This window comes from Odocoileus virginianus, unplaced genomic scaffold (genome assembly GCF_023699985.2).
Source record: "Odocoileus virginianus isolate 20LAN1187 ecotype Illinois unplaced genomic scaffold, Ovbor_1.2 Unplaced_Contig_3, whole genome shotgun sequence".
NCBI classification, from domain to species: domain Eukaryota; kingdom Metazoa; phylum Chordata; class Mammalia; order Artiodactyla; family Cervidae; genus Odocoileus; species Odocoileus virginianus.
The window spans coordinates 3,500,830-3,521,603 of NW_027224320.1; the positions used below are offsets into that span (position 1 = coordinate 3,500,830).

A 20,774-nucleotide genomic window follows, 5' to 3' on the forward strand; every position below is an offset into this window, starting at 1 on the left:
TTCGGTAACAATTAAATGAGTCAAAATAAATAAATAAATAAATGAGGGTCCATATGTAAGATTTATGTGGTGCCTAATGCCGTAATGCTTTGTGTTCGAATGCCCAGCCCATCCTTGTCAGTTATCTCCCGCCACTAGGACACAAAGGCCATGGGAAGCTTAAGACCATGCTGGTTTACTGGTGTCTCTCAGCAAACTCTGAAAACATACAGATACTCAATAATGAATGAATGAAAAGCATTTCTTACCAAGCTCCTGGGGTTCCCACATGTAAGGATCGACCCCTCCATAGCTGAAAGACTCATATCCGTGGGTGCCTGATTCAGCTCGATCATCTCCTTCCCGTTTCAACAGCCTGTTCTTTGCTTTCCTAGCCTTCTGGACAAGACCTTATAAAACGGAACAGACGCCATAAGAACCCATGAAGAATACCCAGTGGAGTGTCGAGGTGCTACAGAAGAGCACCCAGGTTCCACCTACCAACAGGGTCCCAGTGCATTTCGTGGATTCTCCTGTATCAGGGTTCCTTCATTCCCCGAGGACAGAAGCAGTATGAGGAAAGGAGGCAAACTTCTAGGACCAGTGTCCCGATCCCATTTACTGCTCCAATTCCATCCTCCAGCCCATGTCATTATAGGGATCTTGTTGCTTAAAAAAATCATTGATTTAAATCAATTATGAAGTTAAGGGTAGACTCAACGGCAGGCTGAGGAACATTAGCAAACCCTACCAGAAAATTGGTTCTGAGGTAAAGACTCTTGGATTCAAAGATCTGGACATGTACACTGTGAAAGATCTGTACATGCTGGACGTGTAGTACAGAGAGGAATTCCTGGGTCTCGGGTCCCGTAAGAAAGCTGCAGATTGTGATTTCAGCAGTACTGTTACGATTAACTCTAGTCTAAAATCTTAGGGCTGCAAAACAGACTTCAGATAAAATTCAAGAACTTCAAGGACGGTAACAGTTGGAGGCCAAGTAAGGACACTCGAGGAACCACGTGCTTCTGTGAGGACGAAAATGCCCAGTAAAGAGTTCGAAAGATGGAGAGGGAGAGCTAGCCAGCAGGAGTAAGGACACTATGCAGAGCATGGTCTACCCCCAGTAAGTCACTCCCTAGCCTTGGGTCTTGCCTCCCAGATTCCAGCAACACAGATAGAATCAGAGTCTTTATGAACACCAGAGTGGCTTCCAGATTTCAAGTTTCCCAAATAAGAGGCTGATCTTAAGAGGAACAGAGACAATCAGGGAAGTTAAATTCAACTGACAGCTCTTGTATCCCGAAAACGCTTTGTTAAAAAAAAAAAATGCATTTCAGACAAGGCACATGTCCTCAATTCAAGATGGACCGGGCAATGACTCCTTCCTGAAAGGTTTGTATGGCTTTGGGGCAGAAGGCGGCTACAAAGCAAGCCTAGAACCCACTGTGTAGCACAGAGAACTCTACTCAATGCTTTGTGGTGACCTAAACAGGAAGAAAATTCAAAAAGAGGGGGAGGGATGCCTATGTAGAGCTGATTCACTTTGCTGTTTGGTAGAAACTAACACAACATGGTAAAGCAACTGTACTGCAATAAAAATTAAAAACAAGAAGGAAAAACAGTCCCCAAAAGATCAAAAATAAATAAATAAAATAATCTAAAAAATAAAGTAAGCTTAGTGAAGGCACCAGGACCATGGGCTGTGTACAGTGTTCCTCTGATGTCAGATACTGGGAGTTAGGAGAGAAAACAGCCCGTAACCTGCCCTTGAAGCGATGGTGAGGCTACTTTTAAGAGGTTACGTTGGAGTCAGAACCAAAGCTTGAGCCAGCCAAACAAGGTCCCTCTTGCAGGCTTCCAGTGCGACCAACGCTACACGGGAGAATGAGAAACGCCCTTCCGAATGAAAGCAGGCCTTAGCGCTCACGGCCTGGCCCCTTAGCTGGCATCTCTTTGAGAGTTCTTTCCAGTCCCGGGTTTTCCAAGCGTCCACAAGTCAAGTAAAGGAAGCAGGAGGTAGGAGCAAGGAACTGCACATGGAGACGTGGTTTCCAGTATCTGATCAGCCCAAAGTATTTCTTCAGCTCAGTACCACGTTTCTCCCTTTCATTAGTTGAGAAGAAAGCCCACATCTTGACTTCTTACAAATGTTTTGTGATTATCAGCCAGATGAAAGGAGAGGGAACTAAAATCTAAGCGTCTGATTCATTCCGCCCGTCTTCCCTTCGCAGCCAAACCCAACAAGAAATTCAGTCTCTCAAAGGAGGCAGAAACAGAAAAGCAGAGAGAAACAGACAGACAGAAAAGAGGAACTAAATCTGGTAACTTCCAGTCTCTCTCTAGCCAGTATTCAGGATCAATCCTCACTTCCTTTCAGTCAGAAACAAAAGGTCCTGTATCTATTATTTCATCAATAATCTTACACATTTTCCCTAACAAAAGCGCAGCCGTCCCAGCAATGTGAGGACACCACTCTCTAACCTCTCTAGCCACTAGCAGCAGTCTTAGCAGAATCCCAGTATCCGGCCCAGTTCAGCTGACACTAAGACACCAAGACACTGAAGACCACCACAGAGCCCCTCAGCTGTCCGAAGGCCACTGAGACAAGCAGTGCGTTTGTCTGCTAGTTTTCCAGCTGCAGTGTTTGCTGTGGTGGGAATACAGGGCCTCACCTCAGCTGGGATGCCACGGGCAAAGAGCGGCATTAGGTTCAGAGGTGATGGAAGACACGGGGTCAAGGCCTAGCTCTGTCAATCCCTACGTGACCTTGGAGAAGTCGCTGCACATCTCAGAGTCTTGCTTCTTCTCTGTAAGATGAGATCACCCACCTTCCTGCGGGGTTGTTGGGAGAGCTGATGAAATGACAATGTGTGTGAAAGAACATACATTTCCCTCTCTTTCTTTTCTCTCTTCTGTCTCCAAAGAGCTACGCCTCTGCTCCAGCCTCTGCAGCCAGAAGCCACCTCGGCCATCGCGGCCTTCAGGATTTTGAAAATGCCTAACTGTCATATTTTTTGCCAGGGGTTATAAATAGTAATGCTTTCAATTTCAACAACCTTTTTTTCTGAACTGAAAAGTGAGACGTGGAGTGAGATTATTTTGATTACAGGGGGCGTGTGACTGACAGGTGTGGAGGCCGAAGTCCACTGAGGAACACGCAGATCTCTCCTTTCTCTCCCACCCAACACAGAGCTGTGAATATGCCATCAGACCTTTTAAATTTCATTGCCTTCAGAAGCATGGCTGGCAGTTAACTGAATCACTAGGAAAGAGTTCCAGGGCACCAGCATCGTACTTAGGGGCTAGAGTCTGAAGTCTAGGAAACGAATACTCTGAACAGCAAAAATTACCTTCAAAAATTCTTTCTGCAACCCTTTAGGATGTGAGGGTCCTTGGAAGCTCACCAAGTTTCAGCTTTGTGGGTTTTCCTCCTCACATTTCAGCCATACCTTCCTTTTCCCGCGCTCCACAGACAGGGCACAGTGAAGGAAGGATGGCAGGGAGGCCTGAAACCTGTGACAGGTAAACAGTGTGCAATGTGCCTCCGCTTACAGGACAAAGGAGAGGAATTCCACCCCAAAACCGTCTGGCACTGGCAGTGAGATAATTCAAACAGGCTAGGAAGAGACAGCAGAGAAGAGTAAGTACACTCACTAGGCTCGAAGCCAGGCTCTGCCTCACTGCGTAGCTTCACATTGTGCGTGAAGCCTCACTGTGCAGGCAAATTGTCTCTGTGTGCCTAGAACTCTCATCAGTAAGATGGGGCTCATTGACAACACAGTTATGGTGAGAATTCAATGAAATTAATGCAGGGGAATGTTTTTAATAATGCCTGCTACAAGGAAAACACTAGAAACATGTTCTCTATTATTATCATTATTAATTTGCCATTATTTATCCTGTGATGGTGGTGTCAACTACAAATTGGCTCTTACCAAGAGCACTGCCAACAACTGAGCAACAAAGGCATTTGCCGTTTGCCTCTAGGAGACTGACCCCACACTGCTCCAGCTGCTGACCTTCAACACTCCCTGAGGGAGTTCAGGGTGGGTGAGGTACTCTGTGCTCTAGGGGATCTGGTGGCACAGGTCTTTAGATAGTTGGATGTTTTTAGGAACAGATTTTATGATCTCAATCCTTGCATCTCCTCATATCTAGAGAAGCACTAAATCCCTTCATGGTGACATCAGACCCTCATGACTAACAAAAAACCTTTTGTAAATTGAGTGCTTCATGGTATTGAACTCCCCCTTCACCAAAACCTTATATATTGACTTTCCCCACTGCCGCTTTGGAGCAGTCTCTCAGAGCTATCTGAGATGCTGCCTCCTGGGCTGCAGTCCTCATTTTGCCCCAAATAAAACTTAACTCACAACTCTCAAGTTGTACATCTTTTTTTAGTTGACAGTGGCAACCATAGGAGCTGATAAAAACCATCCCACAAGTTAAAGCTCCCAGTGACAGAACAGGATAAGCAGGAAATCCTAGCCTCTTACTTTTAATTTGCCCTTTGACATCACGGTCTTCCCCGGAGTGCTCTTCCTCATAATGCGAGTGCAGCTGATAGAAAGACTGCAGGTCCTTCAGGCACAAAGGGCAGAGGAAGCCCTCTCTCACTTCTCCTGGGTCATCCAGAGACGCCATGGGGTGTCTCTCTCAACCCCCACAACGCAGGGCCCTCATGCCAAGAGTCAGCTGGATTCCTCCACAAGAGACAAGGGATCCCGCAGCATTAGCTTAGACAAGGGATCAAGCAACACCCAGATGATGGGGAAGTGGCATCATAGTCCTGGATGAGGTGTCCTCTCTGGAGTAGAAGTCCTAAGAAAGGAAAAAAGAAAGGGAGGGGGGAGCAAATTCAGGCAAATTAGCAGCAACTGAGAACTTTCCTTGTTCTTTTCACAATTCAAGATGGGTACTTAATGTTTTCCAGTGCAAGTCTGAGAATACAAACTGCTTTCTCAAATCCTTAGGTGGAAACCTAAACTTTCTAAGATGAGAGACCATCACTGGGCAACAGCAACTCAATGAAGGGGGAAGCACAGACTCCTGCAGATAAGAAAGAAAACTACAACATCAAAAGCGTCAATTCTCTAACATTTATTCCAACTTCATAATGTGTATACCATGTCTGAAGTAGTTCTCAACAAGTGCAAGTTTTTACTTGACTCTCTCTCCCTTGACCATTTTATTCAACTACATATATGGAGTTTTTGCATCTGTGTCAGAAATGCACTGATGTAAAAGGGATAGCATCTATCCCAGAAACCAAACAGAAATTCCAACTTCAGTCTAAGGAACAGCATTAGAAACTTGAGCGATCAAAAAGAAAAATCTACTTTGATAGCCTCGAACTGAAAATAACACAAATACTTACCAAAAGAAGAAAAATATATTTCGTGCCTTATGTTTGTACAATACTTGTTCTCCAATAAACATACTAGACTTTATAAACCAGCAAGCCTAACGTTCTCCCTGCCTCAAAAATAAAAGAACCCGGTGCTTAAACAATTCAGAGTTTAATAAGTTACATTTTCAGTTTTATCCAGCCTGGACAAAGTCACTTTCAATGTCAACTTGGAAAGACTCCCAGCCATAGGGAAAACGTAGGTAAAACAATCCCAACAAAGCAGAGAAATTTCTCAAGAATCTGAGGCCACAAACGAGGGTGGAGAGTGAGGAGGAACGTATGAACCTCAGCTTTGAGCTGCGGATGGACCCAATTACAGGGCCACTGAAGAGGGACTGCCCAGTCATCAAAGGGAAACGGGTCGGTGACCCAGGAAATAAACAAATGCAACACGAGGTTCCTGTTTTCTTCCTCCAGTGAAAAAGCCCGATGATTACACACACTCACTTCTCAGCCCCTTTTCCAGACAGCCGCTGAAAGAACAAGCAGTTCCTAGCCAGAGGCTCACGTGAGCCTCTTCTCTTCCCACTCACGCAACCAGCCGCAAATCCAAAACACTCCCGAAGAAATCTGAAGGCACCCTCAGGGCCTCGGAAAAGCGCTGCTCACGGTGTTCTCCTGTCCCGTAGCCCTGCACCTCTCGTCACAGCACTAACCTCAATTTGTAATCACAGGTACACAAAGCGACTAATAGCCACAGCCTGTGAGCTGTGTGAGGGCAGAGGCCACGTCCACGTTCTTACCACCACACCCGCTGGGTCAGTACCCGGCACGAAACTCCGACGATCCCAATAACGCCCCGGGAGGGAATGAATGAATGAACGAAATCTAAGATCACATAACCAAACACCCACCACAAACCACAGAGCTGGGCCCCACGTCCACAACACAAGCGAGCCCCTCATACCCGAAATCCTGTCCGAAATCCAAATAAGGCCCACGGTGCCCGCAGCTCCTCGTCCAGCGCGAGAGCCGCCGGCCGCTCTCTGCCCCCTGGGACCACGCAGGCCCCGCCGCAGAACCCAAGACCGCTAAGGCGCCCCCGCGCAGCCACGGCCGGAGTAAAAGCACCGCGGACACTCGGGCGGGACGCGCGGCAGGACAGGCCCGGCGCCCACCACGCAAGTCACACCCACCACAACACAGGGCCACCAACCGCCTGTCTGCTCGCCGAAGCGGTACGGCGCCCCGACCCGGAGACTCGCCTGGCCCTCTCTGCGGGCGCGCAGGCCTGTCCAGTCCTCAGAAGCGGGCTCTGGGCCTCCACGAGCCTTCACTCGGGCGCGGCCGCCATCTCCATCAACAGCTCGGCGCTCGGCAGGCACGCCTGCGGCGGCACCGAAACCAAAACACCGGAGGAGAAAAGACCTAGGAGCGCCGAGTCGTCGAGAGGCCGGAAAAAAATTCCCCAAAACGGCGCAGCGGCGGCCTCTGCGCAGGCGCCGGAACGAGTGGCCGGGTGACGCTCCTTGATTTTACGTTTTTCCCAGCCCCGGAAGTTGGGGTTGTGGTTCAACGGCTAAGTAGTGTCTGACGCCTTGCGACCCCACGGACTGCAAGTAGGTGAAGTTAAACCCCACCCCTTGCTTTCCACTCCATTGCACAGATTGGAAAACTGAACCTTGTAGCCCTTTAGGCTTTGGCCAAGGTGCGCGGTATATGAGGCATCCAGGGGTCTTTAATGCCTCCTGCAGACCAACAACTGCAGTTCTATTAATAAATTAATTAGAAACAAAAGTTCTGGGGCTTCCCAGGTGGCTCAATGGTAAAGAATCCGCCTGCCAATGCAGGAGATGTGGGTTCAATCCCTGGGTGGGGAAGATCCCCTGGAGGAGGAAATGGCAACCCACTCCAGTATTCTTGCCTGGGAAATCCCACAGACAGAGGAGCCTGGTGGGCTACAATCAGTGGGGTCCCAAAGAGTCACACGCAACTGAGCACATATACCTAGTACATAAAGTTCCTGAGATCTAGAGAGAAAAGGCGTATTTGAGAAACGTGCCGTATGTGGAACCGTCTGGAATATTACTGCATGAGCTTAAGCTTGAAATGAGACAGAGGATCCAACCCAAGCACATATAGTGTGGTCAGGAAAATCTGTGAATCTTCAAATGCAAAACAAGGTGGCAGTGAGACATCACCTTGTAACTGAGTGGCTGTATCACAGAGAAATGTGTTGGTGAAGATGGGAACTGGGAATGATGCAGCCACTGTGGAAAACAGTACGGAGTGCCTCAAAAAATTAAAAACAGAGCTGCAATAGGGTTCACTAATTGTGCTTCTAGGTTTGATCTGAAGAAAAGACTAACTGAAAAAGGTATCTGCATCCCCTTAGCTATTGCAGCATCTCTTACAAGAGGCAAGATATGGTAACGACCTAGAGTATCCAGGAATGGATGAATGGATTAAAATAAAGTGGGGGGTGCTCATTATATTCACCGTGGGCCTTGGTGACCCTGAATGCTTTGACATCCCTAAATCTGGGGAGCCTTGGATCCCAAGGCTGTACTACAGTGGGGCTGAGGGGGGTAAGACAGGATAGCCTGGCAAATGACCCCATTTGGGCCAATACCTCATCCACGCTGGTGAAGACCAAACTCTCCTGACCCAGGCAGGCACTGCATCAGTATAACCAGACCTACTGCACCCAAATGATGGTGGACATGAAAGATGCAAGAGCTTCGAAAAGTCAACTGGTCTCCACATATCCTAGTGGTAGGGTAGCCTTAGTGGTTGGACTGCAAGGAGATCCAACCAGTCCATCCTAAAGGAGATCCAGTCCTGAGTGTTCATTGGAAGGACTGATATTGAAGCTGAAACTCCAATACTTTGGCCACCTGATGCGAAGAGCTGACTCATCTGAAAAGACCCTGATGCTGGGAAAGATTGAAGGCAGGAGGAGAAGGGGATGATAGAGGATGAGATGGTTGGATGGCATCATTAACTCAATGGACATGGGTTTGGGTAAACTCTGGGAGTTGATGACGGACAGGGAGGCCTGGCATGCTGCAGTCTATTGGGTCTCGAAGAGTCGGACACGACTGGCAACTGAAATGAACTGAGGGTAGCCTTCTTCCTCATAGTCACACCACTGATGAACCACAGGACACTCACCATAGAGGTTTATGCAAGGGTGGACATTTGCCCTAGGTGGGGGGGGGAAGGGGCGAAGCTTAAGGGGGAAGAAGTAATTAGACACAAACCCTTGACTGTTTGCTCTGGTACATTCCACTCTAATTCACAGGCCAGGACAAAGACATTCATCAAAGTTCTGATCGAAGAACAAACCAGAGTCGTACAAGAAGAACTGCTGCCACCTCGTGGCTAGTTCCAGTAAAAACAATATAAAGCCTGTGGTTTGTTTTTGTTCTTAGTCTCTAAGTTATATCCAAACCCTTTGTGACCCCATGGACCATAGCCCGCCAGGCTCCTCTTTCCATGGGATTTCCCAGGCAAGAATACTGCAGTGGGTTGCCATCTCCTCCTAGAGGAACTTCCTGACCCAGGGATTGAATACACGACTCCAGCACTGGTGGGCAAATTGTTTCCCACTGAGCAACCTGAGAATGCAACAAGTGCTTGGGGCTGTTAATATTAACAAGTCATAAGGGATATTAATGAAACCTGTTCACAAAAATTAGCCTTGGGGAAAGTAATTGAAAAAGAATTCAAAAAAGCTTTCAAGAAATGAATTAAAGGAGGTAAATATTACAATGTTTAAAAAAAAAGGATAAGACTGGATGCTCAACATCACTAATTACGAGAGAGAGGCAAATCAAACTATATCAAGAAATAACTTCCAAGAAGTCACAACGGTCATCATCAACTTGTTACATTCAGTAAATGTGTAGGGGCAAGGAAAAAATGAACTCTCCTTCTTTTTGGGAATATGAATGGATAAGACTTAGAATGGTATGAATGTTCTCCCTCAAAAAAAAAAATTTCAATGAGGGACACTTCCTGATAGTCCAAAGCTAAGACTCCATGCTCCCAATGCAGGTGGTCCAGGTTCGATCGATCCCTGGTCAGGGAAATAGATGCCACAACTAGGCAACTAAGAGTCTGCATTCAGTAAATAAAGATCCTGGGTACTGCAACTAAGACCCAGGTCAGCCAAACAAGTAAATAAATATGTATTTTTACAAAATACCACAAAAAGTTGAGCCGGTGATTAAACTCCTGGACATACATGCAAAAAAAACACCTGATATTCGAAAGGAAACATACAAACAATGTTCACTGCATCATCATTTATTATATGATAGCCAAGAAGTGGAATCAATGGAAATGCCCAGAGAGAGATGGATGTGTCAAGATGTGGTACTTATATATAATGAACTATGACTCAGACAAAAAAAATGAATGAAAAACTGCCTTTTGCAACAACATGGATGGACCCAGAGTTGGTCATACTAGGTGAAGGGTGTCAGACATAGAACAAAAAGTGGCCTATGATTTCATGAGATGGTATCAACAAATTTAATACAAACACAGCCATTTACAAGGCAGAAACCTATTCCAGGAATCAGACAATAAACTGATGCTTAACGAAGCAAAAAGCTAAGCGGAGAGATATATTAGAAGTACAGGAGTAATATATCAATTCTAATACATATAAATACTCAAGGAGGACCTAATCAACAAGGGAACACTATATTCAAAATAATCTAAAAACCAACAATTAAAAAAATAAAAAAGAATACTTCTATATAAATGTATAATAGAAACAGGATATTAAACACTCAAAGAAACACAACATACGAAATCAACTTTATTCCAATATAAAAAGAACACCTGAAATTGAAAGAAGAAGAAGAAAAAAAAAGATAATGCCAAGGCTCTGTACCTGAAGTCTTGGTGACCAGGGCTTGTGTCACATCCCCGGAGCCTGAGCAGCCTGGGGCCCCCGAGGCTGAACTCTGGGCCAGCTGAGAGAGCTGGGGAGGACGTGTCTCTCCCCTGAGACCTGGAGTGTGGACGGGACCATGATCTCACGATCCAGGTGCACCCTCCGCACCCAAAGACTGGGGCACCCTCTGGGCGGGAAGAGCTTTGAAAAGTCACCTGGTGTGCAACTCTCACGCTGGTGGAATTACCCACTGCAGCCTCCTTGCATGGAGTCCTCACCCCACGTAGGAAACACAGCGTCCTCAGCGGAGCGGTCTGCCAGGGCTTGGTATCTGTCAGGGATGGGAAACGTCCCAGGAAACAGTAAGAAACACAAGCCCTCGGCTGTTTCTTCTCGCCCCGTCCAGCCTCCTCTCCCACCCAGGAAAGGCTCTCTTAAGGCTCTGCTTGCTGCCCAGTTCAGTTCAGTTGCTCAGTCGTGTCCGACTCTTTGCGACCCCATGAATCGCAGCACGCCAGGCCTCCCTGTCCATCACCAACTCCTGGAGTCTACTCAAACTCATGTCCATCGAGTCGGTGATGCCATCCAGCCATCTCATCCTCTGTCGTCCCCTTCTCCTCCTGCCCCCAATCCCTCCCAGCATCAGGGTCTTTTCCAATGAGTCAGTTCTTCGCATGAGGTGGCCAAAGTACTGGAGTTTCAGCTTCAACATCAGTCCTTCCAATGAACACCCAGGACTGATCTTCTTTAGGATGGACTGGTTGGATCTCCTTGCAGTCCAAGGGACTCTCAAGAGTCTTCTCCAACACCACAGTTCAAAAGCATCAATTTTTCGGCGCTCAGCTTTCTTCACAGTCCAACTCTCACATCCATACATGACCACTGGAAAAATCATAGCCTTGACTAGACAGACGTTTGTTGGCAAAGTAATGTCTCTGCTTTTTAATATGCTATCTAGGTTGGTCATAACTTTCCTTCCAAGGAGTAAGCGTCTTTTAATTTCATGGCTGCAATCACCATCTGCAGTGATTTTAGAGCCCCAAAAAATAAAGTCTGACACTGTTTCCACTGTTTCCCCATCTATTTCCCATGAAGTGGTGGGACCGGATGCCATGATCTTAGTTTTCTGAATGTTGAGCTTTAAACCAACTTTTTCACTCTCCTCTTTCACTTTCATCAAGAGGCTTTTTAGTTCCTCTTCACTTTCTACCATAAGGGTGGTGTCCTCTGCATATCTGAGGTTATTGCTATTTCTCCTGGCTATCTTGATTCCAGCTTCTGCTTCCTCCAGCCCAGTGTTTCTCACGATGTACTCTGCATATAAGTTAAATAAGCAGGGTGACAATATACAGCTTTGACGTACTCCTTTTCCTATTTGGAACCAGCCTGTTGTTTCATGTCCTGTTCTAACTATTGCTTCCTGACCTGCATACAGGTTTTTCAAGAGGCAGGTCAGGTGGTCTGGTATTCCTATTTCTTTCAGAATTTTCCACAGTGATCCACACAGTCAAAGGCTTTGGTATAGTCAATAAAGCAGAAATAGATGTTTTTCTGGAACTCTCCTCTCGATGATCCAGTGGATGTTGGCAATTTGATCTCTGGTTCCTCTGCCTTTTCTAAATCCAGCTTGAACATCTGGAAGTTCACGGTTCACATATTGCTGAAGCCTGGCTTGGAGAATTTTGAGCATTACTTTACTAGCGTGTGAGATGAGTGCAATTGTGCAGTAGTTTGAGCATTCTTTGGCATTGCCTTTCTTTGAGATTGGAATGAAAACTGACCTTTTCCAGTCCTGTGGCCACTGCTGAGTTTTCCAAATTTGCTGGCATATTGAGTGCAGCACTTTCACAGCATCATCTTTCTGAGTTTTCCAAATTTGCTGGCATATTGAGTGCAGCACTTTCACAGCATCATCTTTCAGGATTTGAAAAATAGCTCAACTGGAATTCCATCACCTCCACTAGCTTTGTTCGTAGTGATGCTTTCTAAGGCCCACTTGACTTCACATTCCAGGATATCTGGCTCTAGGTGAGTGATCACACCATCATGATTATCTGGGTCATGAAGATCTTTTTTGTACAGTTCTTCTGTGTATTCTTGTCACCTCTTCTTAATATCTTCTGCTTCTGTTAGGTTCATACCATTTCTGTCCTTTATCGAGACCATCTTTGCATGAAATGTTCCCTTGGTATCTCTAATTTTCTTGAAGAGATCTCTATCCTTTCCCATTCTGTTGTTTTCCTCTATTTCTTTGCACTGATTGCTGAGGAAGGCTTTCTTATCTCTCCTGGCTATTCTTTGGAACTCTGCATTCAAATGGGAATATCTTTCCTTTTCTCCTTTGCTTTTCGCTTCTCTTCTTTTCACAGCTATTTGTAAGGCCTCCTCAGACAACCATTTTGCCTTTTTGCATTTCTTTTCCATGGGGACTGGTCTTGATCCCTGTCTCCTGTACAGTGTCACAAACCTCCGTCCATAGTTCATCAGGCACTCTGTCTATCAGATCTAGTCCCTTAAATCTATTTCTCACTTCCACTGTATAGTCATAAGGGATTTGATTTAGGTCATACCTGAATGACCTAGTGGTTTTCCCTACTTTCTTCAATTTAAGTCTGAATTTGGCAACAAGGAGTTCATGATCTGAGCCACAGTCAGCTCCCGGTCTTGTTTTTGCTGACTTTATAGAGCTTCTCCATCTTTGGCTGCAAAGAATATAATCAATCTGATTTTGGTGTTGACCATCTGGTGATGTCCATGTGTAGAGTCTTCTCTTGTGTTATTGGAAGAGGGTGTTTGCTATGACCAGTGCGTTCTCTTGGCAAAACTCTATTAGCCTTTGCCCTGCTTCATTCCGTACTCCAAGGCCAAATTTGCCTGTTATTCCAGGTGTTTCTTGACTTCCTACTTTTGCATTCCAGTCCTCTATAATGAAAAGGACATCTTTTTTGGGTGTTAGTTCTAAAAGGTCTTGTAGGTCTTCATAGAACCGTTCAGCTTCTTCAGTGTTACTGGTTGGGGCATAGGCTTGGATTACCGTGATATTGAATGGCTTGCCGCCCAACCAGACCCAAAAATGGAAACGTGCTGCCACCTTGTGGACATGTCCTGTAACAACACCTTGAAAACCACCGCTTCTGGGCCCTGGGTACTCACTCACTCACAAGGCCTTGGGCCCTGGAAATGACACCCCACCTCCAGAAATGTCCTAGGGTTGGTCATCAGAAACAATTCAACAAAGAATCCCGTTCATGAAGCAAATTTCAAGAGGTGAGTGGTAGGCAGGCAGAATGAGTTCCTGCGGTGGTGATTTTGCTAGAGCACAAGAGAAGCAAGCATTAGGGAGAGATGGATGGAAATCTCAACCAGATACTTCACAGCGAGGAGATCAGGAAAAATGCAACAGAGAATCAAAGCGGAATAGGGCCTGGGGGAAAGGGACCCATCCAACGGTCGTTTGGGGAAGGGAAAAGTGCAGGAACCAGGATGGCAAAGGTTTGAAGGTCGCGCCCTCAGAGAAAATAAATACAAATACAGATCAATCTTTACCGATGGGTCCCGCAATCACACTCCTGAAACTATATGCAAAGAAAAACCCTGATTCCCAAACAACAGGTGAAAACAACGCGTGAAACCAATGTTCACTACAGAATAATCTGCAATCACCAAGACCGGCAGGCAACAAAAATGTCCGTGGACAGATGGATGCGTCAGTGGCACCCAGATGCAATGGACTCTCACTCAGCCATAAATAGAAATGAATTAAATACTGCCTTTTGCAACCACACAGATGAACCTGGCGCTGATCATACTTAGTGAAGGACCTCAGTCACAGAACGACAAATAGCCTGTGATGTCACTTAGACAGGAGGTGGAAAACAGACAGAAATGGACTAGTTGACCTAAAAGAAAGCAATGCCCAGCCCCAGGAAAAAAAAACAAAACAAAACTGATGATTACCAATGGAAAAAGGTAGGGGGCGGTTAGGGATGAATTAGGAGTCTGGGATTGACAAATCCCCACTAGCATACAGAAAGCAGTCAGGAGGACCAACTGTCCCGCATCAGGGACTCTGCTCAACCCTCTTTAACAACCTGTATGGAAAAAGAAACCTGAAATGAAATACATGGATAGCAGTTAGGGTACCTAACACCCAAAAGAAGCACGACATTGAAAATGAACTCAGTTCCAATTGAAAAAAAATATGTAAACTTTAAAGGAAGAGGGCGCACACACACACGCACACGCGTGCACACACGCGCACGCACGCACGCACACAGACACACACACGCCACACACGCGCGCACACACACGCACGCACGCACGTGCGCGTGCACACACACGCACACACACGCACGCGCGCACACACACACACACGCACACACACACGCGCGCGCACACACGCACGCACACACACGCACACGCCACGGCTCTTCCAGGAGCCCTCGGTGACCTGGGCTTGGGTCACAGCCCTGGAGCCTGACCAGCCTTGAGCCCTGGGAGACGGTACAAGTCCCGGAGACCCAGAAAATGACCAGGGAGGTAATTAAAAAGAATTCAGAACACAGCACCTTTCAGAGAGCAAACGTCAAGAGGTGGTTTTTTACGCCCACTGTATGTTTTAATTTTTTGCACAAAAACCATGGCTCTCCCTTATCAATTATCATGAGAGGGAAATCAAATCACAACCAGGTATCACCTCACACCAGTCAGAAAGCAGATCAACCACGGTCGACGAAGAATACATTCCAGGGAGGGCACGGAGGAGAGGGAGCCCTCCTTCGCCGTTATTGGGAACGTCAATTGCTAAGAGCCACAATGGAGAACGGGAGGAAGGGCCCCTTCAAAAATAAAAATACACCTACCACTTAAGCCTGTGATCACACTCCTGGGTGCTATGTGAAAAAAATAAAAATTAAAAACAAACAAGTAAAACCAACCTTCATTCAAAAAGACACACTCACCCAACCTGCATGCAGCATCATTCACAAGCGGAGACCTGGAAACAACAAAAAAATGTCCATCAATGACGGATGCCTCAAGAAGATCTGGCTCATTCATACACTGGGATAATACTCTGCCAAAATAAGGACTGAAATACTGCCTTTTGCAGAAAAAACAGAAAAATGGATTGACCTGGAGTGGATCACACTAAGTGAAGGGCCACCGGCATAGAACCACAAGTACCTTCTGATGTCATTTAGAGACGGAATCCAAAGACTGAAACAAATGAACTCATTTAGGGAAGAAAAACCAATTTTGGGGACCAGAAACCAAATGGATGGCTATTGAAGCACAAAGGGCAGGGAGAGGCACACATGAGGTGTTTGAAAGTAATAGATACGCACTAATATATAGATAAATTATCATAAAGGTCTCATTCGCACAGGCTGCTTACTCCACACACTCCAGAAATCTGTATGGAGAAAGAAATCAACACAGAAAACTTTTATGTTTAGCATAACGGAATCAGGTGGCTGGAAACTACCCCCCCCCCCCCCACAAAAACCCCACAACTTTGTAAATGAACTCTATTCCAACCTAACATAACCCCTTCAACCTAGAGAGAAGTGGGGTGGGGGAAAAACAAACCCAGAAATATGAACACGATTTCCCTGAAGCCCCTTTGAGCAGGCTTGTGTCACCTCTCCGGGGCCTGAGCAGCCTCGGGCCCCCCAGCCTGGACTCCGGGCCAGCTGAGAGCTGGGGAGGACGCGCCAGCAAACGAGCCCCCCTGAGTCCTGGAGTGTCTGGTCCCCTGCGGCCAGGACCACCATCTCCCGATCCAGGCGCACCTCCTGAAGGCTCCATGAAGCCTCCTGCATCCAAAGGCCAGCGCACGCTCTGGGCGGGAAGAGCTTGCGAAAGTCACCTGGTGTGCAACTCTCACGCCGGTGGAATCCCCGCCGCGGCCTCCCCGCACGGAGCCGTCGCCCCACCTAGGAACCGCAGCGTCCTCAGCGGAGCGGTCTGCCAGGGCTTGGCACGGGTCGGGGGCGGGACACGTCCGGGGAGACAGAAGGAGCACAAGCCCTCGGCTGCGTCTTCCCGGCCCGTCCGCCCTCCTCTCCCACCCAGGAAAGCCTCTCTTCAGGCTCGGCGGGCCGCCCACCCAGACCTGGAAACGGAAACGTGCTGCCGCCTTGTGGACACGTCCTGTAACAACACCTTGAAAACCGCCGCTTCTGGGCACTGGGTACTCATAGAGGCTGGGGCCCCGGAAATGACCCCCTGCCCCCAGAAATGTCCAGAGCTGGTCATCAGAAACAGTTCAATAAAGGACCCCCGTTCACGAAGCAAATTTAAAGAGGTGAGCGTAGGCAGAATGTGCTGCTGCGGTGGCGATTTTGCTTAAACACAAGAAAATCAGTCATTAGGGAGAGGCAGATGGAAATCTCAACAAAATGCCACTCAGACAGAGAAGGAGAAGATGAAACCAGCAAGGAAGAACCCTGCAGACCATAGGTGATAATGAAATAAAGCTCCAGGGGAAGAGCTGTGCAGCGGGTCTAGAAAGCAATCAGCCCCGAAAGGAACGGGGGACACAGGACTCCAGGAAGAATGTCCCCACAAAAAGCAAGAAACAGAGAAAACACCTGATGTGTCTGCCTACAAAACAGGATGTTTTACATATTTGCAAGAGAGTTTGAGGGTGAATTATTTACAGGTATATAGAAAACACAAGACCTTCCAGAACTAACACCAAAAGAAGATGTCCTTTCCATCACAGGGAAATGGAATGCAAAAGTAGGAAGACAAGAGATATCTGGAATAACAGGCAAGTTTGGCCTTGGAGTACAGAATGAAGCAGGGCAAAGGCTAACAGAGTTCTGCCAAGAGAACGCACTGGTCATAGCAAACACCCTCTTCCAGCAACACAAGAGACAACTCAACGCATGGACATCACCAGATGGTCAATAACAGAATCAGGGCTTCCCTAGAAGCTCATTTGGTTAAGAATCTGCCTGCAATGCAGGAGACCCTGGTTTGATTCCTGGGTCGGGAAGATCTGCTGGAGGAGGGATAGGCTACCCACTCCAGTATTCTTGGGCTTCCCTTGTGGTTCAGCTAGTGAAGAGTCCGCCTGCAATGCAGGAGACCTGGGTTCAACCCCTGGGTCGGGATATCCTCTGGAGAAGGGAAAGGCTACCCACTCTAGTATTCTGGCCTGGAGTCTATGGGGTCGCAAGGAGTTGGACACAACTGAGTGACTTTCACTTTTTTTCACTTTATATTCTTTGTAGCAGAAGATGGAAAAGCTCTATATGGTCAGCAAAAACAAGACCTGGAGCTGACTGTGGCTCAGATCATCAGTTCCTTATTGCAAAATTCAGACTTAAATTGAAGAAAGTAGGCCATTCAGGTATGACCTAAATCAAATCCCTTATGATTATATAGTGGAAATGACAAATACATTCAAGGGATTAGATCTGATAGACTGCCTGAAGAACTACTGATGGAGGTTCGTAAGACTGTGTAAGAAGCGGTGACCAAAACCATCCCAAAGAAAAAGAAATGCAAGAAGGCAAAATGGTTGTCTGAGGAGGCCTTACAAATAGCTGAGAAAAGAAGAGAAGTGAAAGGCAAAGGAGAAAGGGAAAGATATACCCAACTGAATGCAGAGTTCCAGAGAAAAGCAAGAACACAAATGAAAGCCTTCTTAAGTGAATACCACAAAGAAGTACAGGAAAACAATTTCCTTTCAAAACAGAAAGGGAAAGACTAGAGAGCTCTTCAAGAAAATTAGATACCAAGGGAACATTTTATGCAAAGATGGGCATGATAAAGGGCAAAAACTGTAAGGACTTAGAAGAAGCAGAAGAGATTAAGAGGGGGTGGCAAGAATACCCAGAAGAACTATACAAAAAAGGTCTTAATGAGCTGGATAATGACCATGGAATGGTCACTCGCCTAGAGCCAGACATCCTGGAGTATGAAGTCAAGTGGGCCTTAGGAAGCATTATTGTGAACAAAGGTAGTAGAACTGATGAAATTCCAGCTGAGCTATCTCAAATCCTAAAAGGTGATGCTGGTAGAATGTTGTACTAAATGAGCCAGCAAATTTGGAAAACTCAGCAGTGGCCACAAGACTGGAAAAGGTATTTTCATTCCAATACCAAAGAATGTGCAAACCACCGCACAACTGCGCTCATTTCACATTCTAGCAAGGTAATGCTCAAAATCTTTCAAGCTAGGCTTCAACAGTATGTGAACTAAGAACTTTCAGATGTACAAGGTGGATTTAGAAAAGGCAGAGGAAACCAGAGGTCAAATTGCCAACATCCACTGGGTCACAGAAAAAGCAAGAGAATTCCAAAAAAAACATCTACTTCTGCTTCATTGACCACGCTAAGTAAGAGCTTTGACTGTGTGGATCACAGCAAACTGTTGAAAATTCTTGAAAGAGATGGGAATACCAGACCACCTTACCTGCCTTCTGAAAAACCTGTATGCAGATCAAGAAGCAACTGGACATGGAACAACAAACTGGTTCAAAATTGGGATAGGAGTACATTAAGGCTGTATTTTGTCACACTACTTATTTGACTTACATGCAGAATACATCATTAAAAACGCTGGGCTGGATGACAAGCTGGAATCAAGACTGTTGGGAGAAATATCAACAACCTCAGATAGGCAGATGATACCACCCTAATGACAGAAAGTGAAGGGGAACTAAGGAGCCTCTTGATGAAAGTGAAAGAGGAGAGTAAAAATGCTGGCTTAAAACTCTACATTCAAAACACTAAGATCATGGCATCCAGTGTGATCACTTCATGGTAAATAGATGGGGGAGAAAATGGAAACACTGACAGACTTTACTTTCTTCGGCTCCAAAATCACTGCAGACAGTGATTGCAGCCATGAGATTAAAAGACGTCCCTTGGAAGAAAAGCTATGACCAAACTAGACAGTGTATTAGGATGCAGAGACATCACTTTGCTGACAAACGTCTGTATGGTCCAAGCTATGGTTTTTCCAGTAGTCAGGTACGGATGTGAGAGTTGGACCATAAAGAAGGCTGAGCACTGAAAAATTGATGCTTTCGAACTGGAGAAGACTCTTGAGAGTCCCTTAGACTGCAAAGAGATCAAACCAGTCAATCCTAAAGGAAATCAACCTTGAATATTCATTCAAAAGACTCGTGCTGAAGCTGAAGCTCTAATACTTTCGCCATGTGATGTGAAGAGCTGACTCATTGGAAAATACCCCGATGCTGGGAAAGACTCAGGGCAGGAGGAGGCGGCGGCAGAGGAGAGAAGGTTGGATGGCATCATCGACTCAATGGATGTGAGTCTGAGCAAACTCTGGGAGACAGTGAAGGACAGGGAAGCCTGGCGTGCTGCAGTCCACGGGGTCACAAGCGCTGGACATGACTTAGTGACTGAACCACGACATAGAAACCAAGCAAGTAGGAACAAATGGGCTGAGTAACTCCAAGAAAAACAAAGCTGCACAGGAAAGTAAATTTCATAGTAGTACATCACAGCAATGAAGAAAGCCAGTTCCTCAATAAAGTAAATTTTGACTATTAACCTAAAATTATGTAATAATTATGCATACATGCATGCTCAGCCACTTCAGTTGTGTCCTGACTCTTTGTGACCCCATGGACTGTAGCCTGCTAGGATCTTCTGTTCATGGGATTCTCCAGGCAAGAATACTGGAGTGAGTTACCGTGCCCTCCTCCAGGGGATCTTCCTGATTCAGGGATTGAACCCACATCTCCTGCATTGGAGGTGGATAGATCTTAACCATCTGGGTGGATTACTGAACCATCTGGGAAGCCCATGTGGTAACTATATGTGGAGCATAAGTGGGTGGTGGGGAAGAGAGAGATGGAAAGAAAGAATGCGTGAGAAAGAGAGAGAGAGAGAGAGAGAGTGTGTGTGTGTGTGTGTGTGTGAATGGAGTGCATGAGAGTAAAACATTCTCATTTTCCATAAAAGGATGACAAAAAGTGTACAAAATTGAAAACAAATCAACAAATAACAATTAAATCATATTACTTGTAAATATGGAGATAAACATCAGAAGAATCAGTGAAGGAGATGAAAGCAGTTGCTCTGGGAATTAGCACAGACAAGTAGGAAGGTGTGCAGTAGGGAACTGCTGCTTTTTGTTAAAAACCTTGGGGTATCACCTGGTTTTTAAAGTGTGCATGCATTACTTTTAGAAAAGTAAAAATTAAAAATATCTCAATCTAAAGCAAACATGGCAAAATCTGTTAACCTGAGTGGTGGGTATTCTGGGCATTCATGTTATTCCCTAATATTACATTTAAAATAATTCCTGTTTTTTAAAGCTTCCTTTCAGTTCTAGAAATACCATTAATTTGTTATTCAACATGAATTGCCCCATTATGTGGAAGAGAAGGAGCTTCAAAAAAGTTAACAGTCATATCTTAAAGATTAAAAAAAACATGAATCCTATAGTTAAAACAATCTTATATCCAAATTACATTTTTCAAAGGAAAGGTTTTTTGACTTTTATTTTCAAAAAACTGAATATTTTTTTGAAAAGTGCCGTGAAAGTTTT

The 20,774-nt window shown here is 45.9% G+C and overlaps 1 protein-coding gene across 8 annotated transcripts in view; it reads right to left on the reverse strand.

Moving 5' to 3' along the window:
- The window catches only part of RBSN (rabenosyn, RAB effector), a 31,874-nt gene extending 15,550 nt beyond the window's left edge, over positions 1-16,324 (reverse strand). The window contains exons 1-3 of one of the 8 annotated variants that reach the window (XM_070463524.1): positions 16,108-16,324; positions 4,476-4,800; positions 249-389 (exon numbers count right to left, since the gene is read on the reverse strand). In XM_070463524.1, coding sequence (XP_070319625.1) covers positions 249-389; positions 4,476-4,623 — 289 coding nt within the window. In that variant the 5' untranslated portion in view covers positions 4,624-4,800; positions 16,108-16,324. The other 7 variants (XM_070463523.1, XM_070463521.1, XM_070463519.1 and 4 more) reach the window with 7 other exon arrangements.
- Between the last annotated feature and the right edge of the window lie 4,450 nt (positions 16,325-20,774).